Source organism: Ahaetulla prasina, chromosome 5 (genome assembly GCF_028640845.1).
Source record: "Ahaetulla prasina isolate Xishuangbanna chromosome 5, ASM2864084v1, whole genome shotgun sequence".
Lineage (NCBI taxonomy): Eukaryota > Metazoa > Chordata > Lepidosauria > Squamata > Colubridae > Ahaetulla > Ahaetulla prasina.
In genome coordinates this window covers 59,644,556-59,659,261 of record NC_080543.1, presented here as the reverse complement: position 1 = coordinate 59,659,261, position 14,706 = coordinate 59,644,556, and the positions used below count along the sequence as shown (strand labels likewise).

At 35.3% G+C, this 14,706-nt stretch overlaps 1 protein-coding gene across 1 annotated transcript in view; it reads left to right on the top strand.

Moving 5' to 3' along the window:
* DSCAM (DS cell adhesion molecule) overlaps positions 1 to 14,706 on the top strand; it is a 190,493-nt gene that overhangs the window by 87,219 nt on the left and 88,568 nt on the right. The window contains exons 10-12 of the mRNA XM_058185745.1: positions 7,625 to 7,695; positions 11,120 to 11,360; positions 13,485 to 13,631. Of these exons, the coding sequence (XP_058041728.1) occupies positions 7,625 to 7,695; positions 11,120 to 11,360; positions 13,485 to 13,631 (459 nt within the window). The remainder of the gene's footprint in view (positions 1 to 7,624; positions 7,696 to 11,119; positions 11,361 to 13,484; positions 13,632 to 14,706) is intronic.

The following is a 14,706-nucleotide window of genomic DNA, read 5'->3' as shown; positions in this document are numbered from 1 at the left end:
GGTCGATTCTCTCACCCCTCCTGTTCAACATCTATATGAAGCCGCTGGGTGAGATCATCAGTGGCTTTGGGGTGAGATACCAACTGTACGCTGATGACACCCAGCTGTACTTTTCCACCCCGGGCCACCCCAGTGAAGCTGTCGAAGTGCTGTCCCGGTGTCTGGAAGCCGTATGGGTCTGGATGGGGAGGAACAGGCTCAAACTTAATCCCTCCAAGACGGAGTGGCTGTGGATGCCGGCACCTCGGTACAGTCAGCTGCAGATGTGGCTGTCTGTCGGGGGTAAATCATTGGCCCCGATGGAGAAGGTACGCAACTTGGGCGTGCTCCTGGATGGTCGGTTGTCCTTTGAAGACCATTTGGCAACCGTCTCCAGGAGAGCATTTTATCAGGTTCGCCTGATCCGCCAGTTGCGTCCCTTCCTGGACCGGGATGCCTTATGCACAGTCACTCATGCTCTCGTTACCGCTCGCCTGGACTACTGCAATGCTCTCTACATGGGGCTCCCCTTGAAGAGCACCCGGAGACTTCAGCTAGTTCAGAATGCGGCTGCGCGGGTTATCGAGGGAGCGTCTCAGAGCTCCCACATAACACCTATCCTGCGCAGACTGCACTGGCTACCTGTTGTTTTCCGGGTGCGCTTCAAGGTATTGGTTACCACCTTTAAAGCACTCCATGGCTTAGGACCGGGCTATCTACGGGACCGCCTACTGCCGGCTTCTATCTCCCATCGTCCGGTACGCTCCCACAGAGAGGGACTCCTCAGGGTGCTGTCAGCCAAACAGTGTCGACTGGCGGCCCCCAGGGGGAGGGCCTTCTCTGTGGGAGCTCCGACCCTGTGGAACGAACTTCCCCTCGGACTTCGACAATTACCTGACCTTAGGACCTTTCGCCGCGAACTTAAAACTTATTTATTTCGTATGGCTGGACTAGCCTGATTTTTATTTTTATTGGATGGGTTTTTAAAATTTTGTTATTTTACGGGGGAGTACGTTTTTTAACATTTTTGGGCATTTGAATTAGTTTTTTAAGGGATGTTTTTAAATTACTGTGTGTATTTATATTTTATCTGCCTGTTCACCGCCCTGAGTCCTTCGGGAGAAGGGCGGTATACAAATTAAAATATTATTATTATTATTATTATTATTATTATTATTATTATTATTATTATTGTTGTTGTTGTTGTTGTTGTTGTTGTTGTTGTTGTTGTTGTTATTATTATTAAGTGATCTGACCATGTCAACAGAAGAATATATATAATATTCCAGAAGAATCCAATTATCTTAATTCAGAGATTAACTTTCCCACTAATAAAGTACAACCTGAAGTTGAAGCTTTCCATGCTGAATTAAAGATCAGTTATATGGAATCATAATCAAGCATGTCAATTTATTCAGAGTAAAGCCAGGAATGGGGGGGGGAATCTAAGCTTTTAGCTGAGTCACAATATTTGTTGCCTTGGTATCAGCTGGGAATATATGCAGAACACATGGAAGCATCACCATTTATCCTTGTTTATTCTAGTTCACTAAACTTATTGCAAGCATGTTAAATGGGTATAGATTCCCAAGATCTGAAAGAAGCCTGAGGCATAGAACATAATGAATATTTTGCAAAAGCAACATCATGAAATATGAAACAAAAAATAAAAAGGGGAGGGCAGTGGAGGGGCACTGCTGGCAGAGATGTACTTCCATATCATATACCATTGTGACTTCCGGCAATTGGCATATTTTATTTAAAGGTGGCACATAAAAGGAATTCTTGCAGCAAGAAGAGAATTATGGAATCTACACTGTCCTTCCATTAATTTTTAGCCAAAGTTCCTGTATACTTTTCTAATAAATTGCAGCAGCAGCAGCAACTCATGGAATCTTTGCCATCTAACAAAATAAAACAAAATGTTTGTTTTAATATAAGAGACTTGCAACAAAGTTACATTCTGCATAAATGAATATGCATAAACAGTTTTTTAAAAAAAATATTTAGCATGGAATATTCCTACTTTTATGCCTGGAATGTTTGTATGCGTTCTAAGAATTTTTTTTTTCAACTTTCCATTATTGGATAATGATTTTTAAAAACAAGTAGAAATTCTTGCTGGAGTTTTAAGAGATGTATGTTTAAGCAAGTTTCAGGAAAAATATATCCTTGTTTCCCTATAATCAATAAGGTTTAAAAAGCTTCTGCAAAGATTATTCCTGAGTAATGAGAAAAAATTCCCTTCATGAATTACGTTATGTTAACCAAACCTGAGTGATTTTCTATTTTGAACAATTCTCCTGCAAAGACTTCACAAGAGTCCCTTATTTTCCAGACTGGTTTTATTGGGGGGGCGTTATTTTTGGGGAGAAGAACATCAGAAACTTTTCTACGAGAGCCTGCTCTTGAAAGGTCACAAGAAACAGCCTGAAAGTAGACTGGATGGTATCTGCCCCTTCCACCCCTCCACATGTGGGCAAGAAAAAGAGGCACAAATATTTTTGAACTTTGATTTTGCTATAAATACATAGCAGTCACTGGAATGCTTTCATGAGGATGATTTCATATGTTTTCCATAATACATCTCCATATCATAGCTTGTGTCCTTAGAAGTCTGCCATATTTATGTCAGTTTCTTGCTTAGTTGGTCAAGAGAAGTTTCACAATTTTTTTCAGGTACTTCTGTAAATTATCTTGGAATCCAAGCATTTGCATTTCCAAGGCAGCATCTCCCCCCTCCCCCATGGGGAATACCAGAAGTATAGATTTCAGTTCCCAGATTTTTTAGCAATTACTCCGCACATCTGGAGGGTTCAGATTGATTTCTTAGCTGGTTTGTTTCAAATTTACAATCCTGTAACCACTAGTTTGGTGTGTATGGGGGGCACTGTAACCAGGGGGCACAATGTTCAGGTAAATATAGACCAATTTGATGTATATGACCAGTTTTCTTTGAATTACTGCATGGTTGGATTTCTGGAATGAAATCCATTTGCAACTTTTAAACATTCTAAAGAAATGTTTTTCAAATATTGTATATTAGATCCAAAGATACTGATGGCAGAATATTATGTTTTTATGTAGTTCCACTTTGATGGTTAAATATTGTGGAATCATTGTTACATATAGGAGAACTACAAGCTATCTGTAACTGGATAGGCAAATGATAATGTTTCACAGTTAAATATAGTATTACTAAGTCTTACCTCCCCTATTGTAGATTCTTTAGGGTTACATATTGCTAAAAACTGGTATAACCAGAACAATTGAATTTCTTTTTTTTTTTCCCAATTCTTTTTTTTTTATTGAAAGAGTTTTAAAAAAACAAAAACATTTTTCCCCCTTTTTTCCCCCTCCCTCCCAAAAACAAAACAAAACACCCCCCTCCCTCCCCCACCCCCCGGCTTCCCGGGTCAATCACAAGGTAAAGTCCAATCCAAATAACCACATCCAAAGCTTTTCGTCTCCCAACCCCCTCCCCATTACATAAAATAACTTTCTAATTATTCAAAGGCAATCTGATATTTCTTAATCTGATATCTGTTTTGTAGATAATCAATCCATTTTTTCCATTCAATTAAATATCTTTCCTGCGTATTGTCTTTTAAAAGCTGAGATTTTAGCCATCTCAGCCAAATTAATAACTTTCAATATCCATTCTTCTAGTGTAGGTATCTGTTCTTTCTTCCAGTATTGTCCAATCAACAGTCTTGCTGCTGTTTTTAAGTTCAATATCATTTTAGTCTCATACCCTGTACAATCCATTATAATTCCCAAAAGGAAAAATTGTGGCAGGAACTTTATCTTCTTCTTCAGTACATTTTGAATAATCCACCAAATTCTTATCCAAAAGACCTTAATTTTCTTGCAAGTCCACCAAATATGAAAATATGTAGCATCATCACAATCACACCTCCAACATTTCGCTTGGATATTAGGATACATACATGATAATTTTTTGGGATCTAAATGCCATCTATAAAACATCTTATAAAAATTTTCCTTAAATTCTGTGCTTGTGTAAACTTAACATTTCTAACCCAAATTTTCTCCCATGTTTCCAACATTATTGGTTCCTGAATATTCTGTGCCCATTTTATCATACAATCCTTTACCAAATCCTTTTCCGAATCTATTTCAAGCAACACATTATACAATCTCTTTATATGCTCCTGGGTCTGATTTCTAATTTGCTTTATTAAATTTTCCTCCCTTTGCATTATACCAATTTTTTGATCTTCTTTCCATCTAGCACTTATTTGCCCATATTGAAACCAAGTATAATTCCTCCCTTCTTCATTTAATACCTGTAATGATTTTAATTGCAATCTACCTCCTTCAGCATACAAAAGTTCTTTATATGTAATCATTTCCTGTTTCTGTTCTATATTTATATTCTCTATTGCATGTCTAGGGCTCGCCCATATAGGAATCTTGTAATCTAATTTATAGGAATATTTATTCCAGACCCAGAAAAGAGCACTTCTCAACACATGATTCTTAAAAGCCCTATCCACTTTTTTTCCATAAAATAAGTACGCATGCCATCCATATAACAAGTCATAACCTTCTATATTCAAAATTCTTTCCTCTGTTAAGTTAAACCAGTCACTTATTACTGAAAGGGTTACTGCTTCATAATATAGTTTAAAGTTAGGCATTCTTAAACCACCTCTTTCCCGTGAATCCTGTATTATTTTCATTTTAACCTCGCCTTTTACCCTGCCATATAAATTTATTAATCCCACTCTGCCAATCTTCCAAATTTTTATCCTTTTTAATTATAGGTATCATCTGGAACAGAAACAAAAATCTAGGTAACACATTCATTTTAATAGCCGCAATCCTTCCCAATAGGGATAACTGCAATTTCTTCCAGCCACTCATATCATTCTGAACTTTTTGCCATAGCAAGTCATAATTATTCTTATAAAGTTTCTTGTTCGATGAGCTAATATAGACCCTAAATATTTAACCTTTTTACTACCTCAAATCCTGTCATTTCCTCTAGTTTTTGTTTCTGTTGTATAGACATATTTTTAATTATCACTTTTGTTTTATTCTGATTTATTTTAAATCCTGATACCTTTCCATATTTATCAATTACTTCCAACAAAAATCTACTTGAATTTATAGGATTTGTTAACGTAACCACTACATCATCTGCAAAAGCTCTAACTTTGTACTCATATTGTCTAATCTTAATTCCTCTATTTTCATTAATTCTCGTATTTTATCTAATAATGGTTCCAGAGTCAAAACAAACAATAATGGTGATAAGGGACATCCCTGTCTTGTTCCTTTCGCAATCTTAATAACTTCTGTCAAACTACCATTTACTATAATCTGTGCTGTTTGCTCTCCATAAATCGCTTTAATTATTCTAATAAAACAGTCTCCAAATTGCATTTTCTCTATTAATTTAAATAAAAAATCCCAATGCAATCGATCAAAGGCTTTCTCTGCATCCAAAAAAATAAGTGCCGCTGAAGTATTCTTCTTTTCCAAATATTCCAATATATTAATAATCTGTCTAACATTATTCCTCATCTGCCTCCCTTTTATAAAACCAGATTGATCAGTATGAATTCTTTGTTGTAAAACTAACATTAATCTATTTGCTATTATTTTTACAAAAATCTTATAATCATTATTTAAAAGTGAAATCGGCCTATAGTTACCAGGTTTAGAGCAGTCTTGCTCCTCTTTGTATCAGTGAAAAAAAAGATGTTTTCCATGACGGGGGTATTCCCACCCCTAATTGTATCTGATTAAATAATTCTTTAAGTGGGCCTAATATTTCATCCTGTGTTTTTTTATAATAAGTTGCTGTAAGACCATCTGTACCAGGGGTTTTCCCCATTTTTAATTGTTTAATTGCCTCCACTATTTCTCCAGTAGCTATCGGCGGTTCAGCTCCTCCTCTGTTCTAATGTTAGAATATTCACCTTATAATCTTTCAAATAATCATAAATGTCCCTATCCAATATTTTGTCTTTTGCATATAGTGCAGTATAAAATTCTGAGAATGCCTTTTTAATTTTATCCTGTTGGTATATCTCTTTACCTTTATATTCTATTTTTTGTATAACACGTGCTTTCTGTTTCTTCCTTAAATTATATGCCAACCATCTCCCAGGTTTATTTGCATTACAAAAGGTATTATGTTTAGCATATTGTATATTCGTTGCCACCTGGTCTGCCATTAACATATTAAATTGACTCTGTAATATTTTTATAGCCTCTTTAAGTTTATGATCTTGTGGGTTTTGAATTAATAACTGTTGCTTCCTTTGAATTTCTTCTTCCAAATATCTACGCTGCCTTTGTTTATTATTCCTTTGCCTGTTGTCCAAATAAATCAATATCCCTCTAATAAACAACAATTGAATTTCTTGAAATAGCTTTTCCATGCCTTTACAGGGTCATGCATGTAGATCATTGATCTCTCTGTAATGCTGAGATCAAAATTAACATCAGGGATTTGGACCTGGAAATGAACTGCAGCCATTTTTATCAGTTTGTCTCTCTCTGCCCTCTGAGTGTACATTAATTCCAGTTTACTATTTTTTACCCATTATGTCTGGTTTCTAAGAGTTCACGTTCACCCAGCATGATATGTCCCATTTTTTATGACATGTCCTCATTCTTCATCAATGATGCGGTTGATGATATAGTCAAAGATTTGGCTTTGCTTAGTTCCTCCTAGACATTGTAGGCTTCTGTGACATGTCCTTTAATGGCTAAGGGTAAATACTGTTCTGAACTAGCCTTACGAGAAGCAAGAAACAGACTTGTCACAAAAAATCCTCTTATGAATTAATTGCATGCACCCACCAAAAAGTCCAGGCAAGAGTCCTTCAAGGAATTAACTAAAGTACAGATCTTATCAGTTCCTTGCGATAATTGCAAGGCCGTGAGCTCCCAGCTGAAAGGCTGAAAATTAAGTTCTGGCAAACAGTCTTTGTGGCATGAAACTCAAGAGCAAAATCTTCAGAAATACGAATTGTTGTCTCCTATGACAACCACTCCCCTTTCCTTCTATTTATTCCCCAGCTAGGGAGAGGCCATTTAGCGTCCACATGTGCTTTGCTTCCCGAGTCGACTCCTTGTCTTCCGTTGCTCACCTCTTCTAACTGCTCTGCGCATACATTCATCCAGAACAGCCCCCAGCTCCTCCTCACTCATATCAGCCTCCAACGACAGCTGCCTCTCGGGTGGATGTTGGACGCCTCTGGCTCCATCTCTGCATCCGATGCAGAGCATCCATCAGAGCCTTCCCCAGACTCCAGCACTGGCCCAAGTTCCTCCCCAATCTCCTCATTGTCTGAGTCTGCTGCCAGCTCCTCTGGTAACTGGCGGGCCACAACAAGAACATCCTTAAATGGAAAACCTCCAACATTCCACATCTCAGACAGGAGGAGGCTGCAGAAATGACAACATGGATGGTGGATCAGGATGGAATTAACTGAGTCATGTGTTTTGTTACCATTTTGTTGTTCTGCACAGCAACAGATTTGCAACTGCTCTTTGCTATGTATCAGTATTCTAGAAATTGAGAATGTTTAGTAATATAGCATGTTGTTTTATGGAGCACCAGAAAATACTAAGTATTTAATTCATATATCTGTCTTTTTACCAGCTCCTGATGGACCACCTCAAGATGTTCATCTTGAGCCCATATCTTCACAAAGCATTAGGGTAACCTGGAAGGTAAATATATACATGTATTTTTAAAAAGAAGATTATGTCTTCAAGCTTTATTGAGGACCCATAATGCTCAAATTTAAAAGATGCACAGTTTGATGAATTTATACACACAATATTTATGGCTAAATTTTCAAAAATTACCTGCAACTTAATGTAATTGCATGTAAATTTACATGCAATTATATATACCTTTGCTTGTGCTATTTTGAATATCTTACGATCAGAAATACAACTGCAATACATAAAATAAATGGAAGTTTTAAATAAATAATTGAAAAATACTAAAATTCTTTTAGATATCTTTTTAGTGCATCATAGTTTCTATGTTTTTAACACACATAAAATACCTTTTCTTCTTTCCAATCTTTGCTCTGTGGAAATAGATAAACTTGGACAATGGAAAGACACAACTATTGGAAATTGATAGAGAAGCTAACTTTTCTTATTAGTCTGAACAGTTGAAAATCCCACCATTTGGATAAAAATGAATATAAAGGAATTAGTAGAATTGTACAAAATATTTCAAATTTGAAACAGCTTGTCCCCTTCTTATCAAAAGAGTTTCATTGCTACCCAGCTATTCCACTGATTTTCACATTTATTTTGGACTACATTTTAATACTTTATGTTAAAAGTTCTTTCAAACTAAAACAAAATGTCTGGAATTTGAAATGTGTCACATTCATAATTTACATAATGCTAAACAATAGCACCTGATGCAGAGTTGTAATATATATGTGATGAGCACACAACACAGAGTTGTAATATATATGTATTGAGGTTTTTCTTGTAGGAAACTGATATGCCAAATGCCTTTTTCTGCAACTCATGAACATAAAGTTATGATAAGGTATCCTCAAAGCTGAGCTTAATTCCCGGTGAATTCATGGATGTATCCATGTAGTTTTTCTGGCATTAATATTGAAAGGGTTACCATTAACACTTCTGGGATCCCCCCCCCCAATTTAACAGCACTCCTGGGCTTCCCTTATTGTCTCACATCCAAATGCTAACCAGATCCAACCCTCCATAGCTTTTTAAAATTGGCCATTGTCAACTGGGTTTTATCAACTAGTCTAGAAAAAAGCCTTTAAAGTGTACAGTATACTTCATTCTTGAAAAAAACTGGAACAATGCAAGACAGTGAAAGATAATCAGACAAGAAATGAAAAAGAGGAATCTGGTATGTTTAGTTCGTAGAAAATACACTTGTAAAGAGAATATTACAGCAGTCTTCAACAATCAAAAAAGATGGCATAGAAAAGACGCACATGATCTGTTCTGTACCATTACACAGTACTAGGTACAGAGTAATAATCATCATTTATTGGAAATTTTGGATGAATAGCAGGAATATTTTGCTAATGGTAGCAATAGTATGACAATGGAACCAATTACGAAAGGGAAATAGGGAATTCCCAGTTGCTGAATGTGTTCAAAGACAGGCTGGACAGTCACTAATCAGGAATACTTTAAACTGGATTCATACAGTGAGCAAGAGGATTGGGTGTCTCAATGTTATAACTACTTCCTTTCTATTGTATAATTTTGCAGATCACCATACCTTTTTTCCCCAAATAAGAATCCAAAATTCTTTCTAATCATTGTATATGGGTAGAAATGAGCAGCTCAACAGACAGGAATATGTGCAGTATTTAAAATGTGATGGCCTACTTAAATGATAAAATCTATCTATGCAAGTATACTGGATTCAAGAGTACCATAGTCCATAGTCCTTTAACCAAGCTTATTTTCTAACAGAAAGGGTATTGGATTAAATTAAAAGCCACCTGTAAAAACACCTGAACAGTTCTGGTTAAGATTTTAAAACATTATCCTGCCAGTATTTGTTATATGTTGGAGAAATTGGGGGTTATTTAAGACTCTTAATATTGAATTAATATATTTGCTAATCAATGTCCCTCTGCCACGATACACCAATAAAAATGGGAAAACTGAAATAATTGCAGTGTTCTTGTTTTCCTAAAAAAAAATCCCAGGATTAATAAAGAACCTGCTGATAAATATAATTTAGAGGATCTGTTCAGATTACCACATCCATAAGTAAACTTAAGTGTTGCATTAACTGAAAAATTATTCAGTACCATTATAAAAAAACATAACATGCTTTTGTAATACTTTTTATGTCTATGAAAAATAAGAATAGAAACAGAAGAGGTTATCTGAAAAGAATTGCCTTTGTATCTAAGACAACAAAATTCATGAGGAAAGCTAAGTTATTGTGTTTATCTAAGATCTCAGCCATCATTCAGGGGAGAAAGACTCACTGTAATTATTGGCAATTTATAAGAAAATAGGCAGTAGACTTTCATAATATTTAGCTTCTGTTCTGCTATCCACAACATTTTAAGACATGCTATTGAATTTATGAGTAACTAAAATTCTGTGGTTGTATCCGCAATACCTCATGCAACCATTACTGTTCCAAGTTAGATCATTCATGTGAAGAGCTCACATACTTAAACACCTGTGTTGTCGATCATGGCTAAGCAGCATCAGACTGGTTAGTATGTGGAATGGAGATCACAATGATATCCTGGAACTATATGCTGGTCCAGGAAGTTGAAAGTCATCCTGGAAGAAAATAATGGCAGGCACTTCCAAATTGTTGCCAAGAAAACAACATAGATATATCCAAATAATCTATGTGTGTCAAGTTTGACCCAAAGGCATTTAAATAGAAATGTAATCTAAATATTTTGGTTAATTTTATAAATGTTTGTGGATTTATTTATTGAAAAATGTAAAGGAATATAAAATCTTTTATAACATTCATAGTAATAGTAATTGTTCTGAAATTTAAAAATGTAGCTCTGCTCTTATTTCCTTTTCAATGAAAAAGTGTACTTGATTCAGGGAAAATATTTATTTATTATCTTTATCACCATCACAAAATTTCCCTGAAATTAGAATCCACACTAGGAAATTAGAATTAATATTTTCACAAATAAGAGGGAAATGGCTGATAATATCTAACACTTTAAGATCAAGGGAAAACTGCCTTCTACTATTAACAGTAGGGATCTGAGTGCTCTAATTCAGTGACAGAAGGGTTTCTATCTATAAAAGACAGTTGACCATAAAACTTACATTTGGACATTTACAGTCTGGGGCTGAAGGATAGATTATTGCAAGCATAATTGATAATTACAGCTTTAAAAAAAGTTTCACTGTAATGATTGCTTCAGTTATAAGAAGGGAAAATATTCCTACTTCTAATATGTTTTCAAAAATGTTGCTATTACATTTTTAATTCAATTTATATTTAACTTTATCATAAACCTGGAGCTCAGCCCAATCTGCTTTAGTAGTATGGACTTTGGGAGAGGAAATTTTTCTCAGCATTTAATTTATTATGGTAATGTTTTATTATGTTGAAAGTGTATACAACATCTGACTTCTTTAGGCGCCAAAGAAGCATTTGCAAAATGGAGTTATTCGTGGTTATCAGATTGGTTACCGGGAATACAGCGCAGGAGGCAATTTCCAGTTCAACATCATCAGTATTGATACTACTGGAGACAGTGAAATTTATACCTTAGATAACCTTAAAAAATTCACACAATATGGCATGGTTGTGCAAGCATGTAATCGAGCTGGAATAGGACCATCTTCTCAAGAAATTATCACTACTACTCTTGAGGATGGTAGGTACTAAACTTGAAAGCACTGTTTTCATCATATTGAGGATGCATATAATTTATATGTTTATATTTTTAGAAAGTAGGCTTAAGCGTTAGTGTATATGCTATAATCTGGCAGCAGTTATTGGGCAATCTGTTAATGAGAATCATGTTGAGTAGTTAGATCTCTATTCCCCACTTTTGGGATGCTATTTCTCTTTCTTCCCAAATTGCTCCCTAGAGATAATTTGCTTTTAAGTATCTATGAAGAAACAGTAGTTTTTAATGATACCTTTTATTGAATGCAGTATCAAATGTTATGGTCCTAATTATGCTGTACTCCTTGAATGGATTCTTGAATCTGAAGCAGTGTTTCCCCTCCCACACACACACACACACACACACTCCTTTCCATGTGGAAAAGAGAAGGAATCTGAGCATCTATACAAAGAATACTGGGAATTTCTGAGTTTTACAAGATGCCCATCAAGCTGAAATCAGCAAATGAATGGCTCATTTTTGCATGAATTTAAAGAGTTTTGTGGAATACACAGTGTTTTCATTCATGGTCCCCCAAGTTAGACTGCAAAAGAGGACATGGAAAGACAATGGCTAATCTATCTTGTTTTATCATAGTCCTGAGTTAGATTTCCTCAGCTTCAAGTGTTATTTGGTCATAGAAGAAAATAATTACTTGCATGTCTCTAGCTAACATCCTACCTCTGTAATAAAGACAGGGATCAGGATATGTATGTATGTATGTATGTATGTATGTATGTATGTATGTATGTATGTATGTATATATATATATATATATCCTCCACCTAGTAAATCTAATATTTGTGAAGGAGGGGAATAATGTAATAATACTGGAATTTCCAGTATCTTGCCTTGCTGAAGTACAAGGCAGAGCAAGAAGAGGTGCATTAGCTTTTATTAAGAACTGACATTTCTTAAGAAAGACAAAAAGTATGCTGTACCTCAGCTTTTTCCAAACTGGTTGAGAATTATGGAAGAGGAACTCAATGAAAAACACTTTTTGGAAAAAGGCACATATGCATATAAAATTATTGAGATCAAGTTATTCAGAGCTGTAGAAGAGAGCCCTCTTGTGGCTATATTCCATCAGCAAAGAAAAGTGTGGAAAAGAATATACTATTAGGCCTTGTGAGGGACGTTCTCAAAGGTTTATGCAATTAGTGCATTCTTAAAATAGTTACCAAGAAATATCATCTGAAATGAAATTCTTATACATATATTCTTATAGAGGCACACGTGAGGGTGTGAATAATGTTTATATTTTAGTGCTTATTTAAATATCTTTAAAGAGCCTTACCTGTTTGCAAGTCAATATAATACGGTTAAGAGAGATTCTTCACGATCTGTCTGTCACTACTGCTAAGAGTTCAGCAATTTGTCAAAGAGATTATTTTAGGTTGCAAGCATTTACAGGCCTTGGCTTTGTTCCAGCTGAGAGATTACTTGTGTGTGTCTATATGTAGCAGGGATTCCCTACCGTTGACTCTTGAAAAAGGGAAAAAAAACACCAGCTTCTCATAAATTTTATTCATAGCTTTTAGTGATAAAAGTTTTTGAATACATACATTGTTTCTGATAGCTTTGAGCTCTTTTTGTTTACTATTATAGAAAATTAAATAGTTTATATTAATAGTTAATATATTGGTGATATTTTATTTTCTGGCTCTTGATGAATTTGTGAAGTAGTTATTGAAATATTCTTTAAACATTAAAGAACACTAGTTGGGGAAGCTGGCTTTCCAAAATGATCCACTCTGTATGTAGAAAAACAAAATGTCAACAAGAAAATAGCATCTCTTAGTGATTGCATCTTAGAAGGTTATCTATAATTTGAGCTACACTTCTGAACATAACTGGATTAATTTTCTTCTCTGATATATTATTTTATTTTTGTATGCATAGTTCTATCCTACCCTAATTCATGGCATTTAAGGTAACAAGAGTTACAGAGTGCACCATTTTCAAATTGTCTATATTATGTTACAAGAGCATTCTAAAAATAATCTTATCACTCTCTCCTAAAAGGCTTATTGAAGAAATGTCAAAGTTAATTTGTGCATACTATTTTTATAGCATTCATAGTCAAAACCTATTACTGTCAAATTTCAGTTCCTAGTTCCCCTCCGGAGAATGTCCAAGCCATTGCTACATCACCAGAAACCATCTCTATCACCTGGTCCACTCTGGCCAAAGATGCCCTCAATGGAATTCTACAGGGATTTAGGGTCATATACTGGGCTAATCTTCTGGATGGAGGTAAGTGCTCTTACTTCTCAAAATCAGTATTTTTCTGGTTGCATGCTTTCCAGGATGAAAGAATTCTTCCCATTTCTATGACAGAGTCAGACTGTCCTTTGTTTCTATTCATCATTGAATCTTTTAGGAATTGAAAATGATTTCAGGTACTTTTATTATTCAGTTCCCATTATAAATGTGCACTCTCACTTCCAAACTATATATTATATGTCAAAATATTTTTGCGTAGCCCTTTACCTTTGCAAGTAGAAAAATAGGGACCACCTTTGGTGGGAAGGTAACAGCATTCCATGCACCTTTGGCATTTAGTCATGACCACGGATTGTCTTCGGACAGTGCTGGCTCTTCGGCTTTAAAACGGAGATGAGCACTGCCCCCTAGGGTCAGGAATGACTAGCACATATGTGCGAGGGGAACCTTTACCTTTACTTTACCTTTGCAGGGATGTATTAAGATTTCTAAAAATCTTAATACAGCTATATTATATATATTCAATGATATCAAGATTGCATTTTTGCAGCATCTAAATGTGCTTAGGTATATAGAAACTGATAATTTTTAAATGGGGAACAGAATAGTTAAGAATGCTTAACGTACAGTTCCATTTTTGCACATTCTGAAATTTGGGGAAAAATTCAAATCAGTAGAGTACTAGAAGCATCTCTGATATTTTGTAATGCTACCCAACCATAATTTATCTAATAAATCACTGATTAACAATATTAAGTGCAACTTGCTAGTGATCAAAAGCAACAAGTATCCTCCTTTAGCAATTGTTGATAGTCATCTTTTGTTGGTTATGATACTTATTAGAAATGGAAGGTGTGACTTAGACCGCAGTGCTCATTTTGTTCACCATATTGAACTCACAGAGATTGAATTCCTATAACTTATAAAGGCTATATTTTAAATAAATTGTGAAACAGAAATCCTAATTTTCCAAATCAAATTAGCAGGCAACTGCTAAGAGAAGATGGAGAAGGTTCTCCATCGTCAAGAAGAACCTCTGTAGGGTGACTATCCAGGAAGGCAATCTTAGTTTTGTCTGGGAAGAGTGCTATCTATACACCATTAT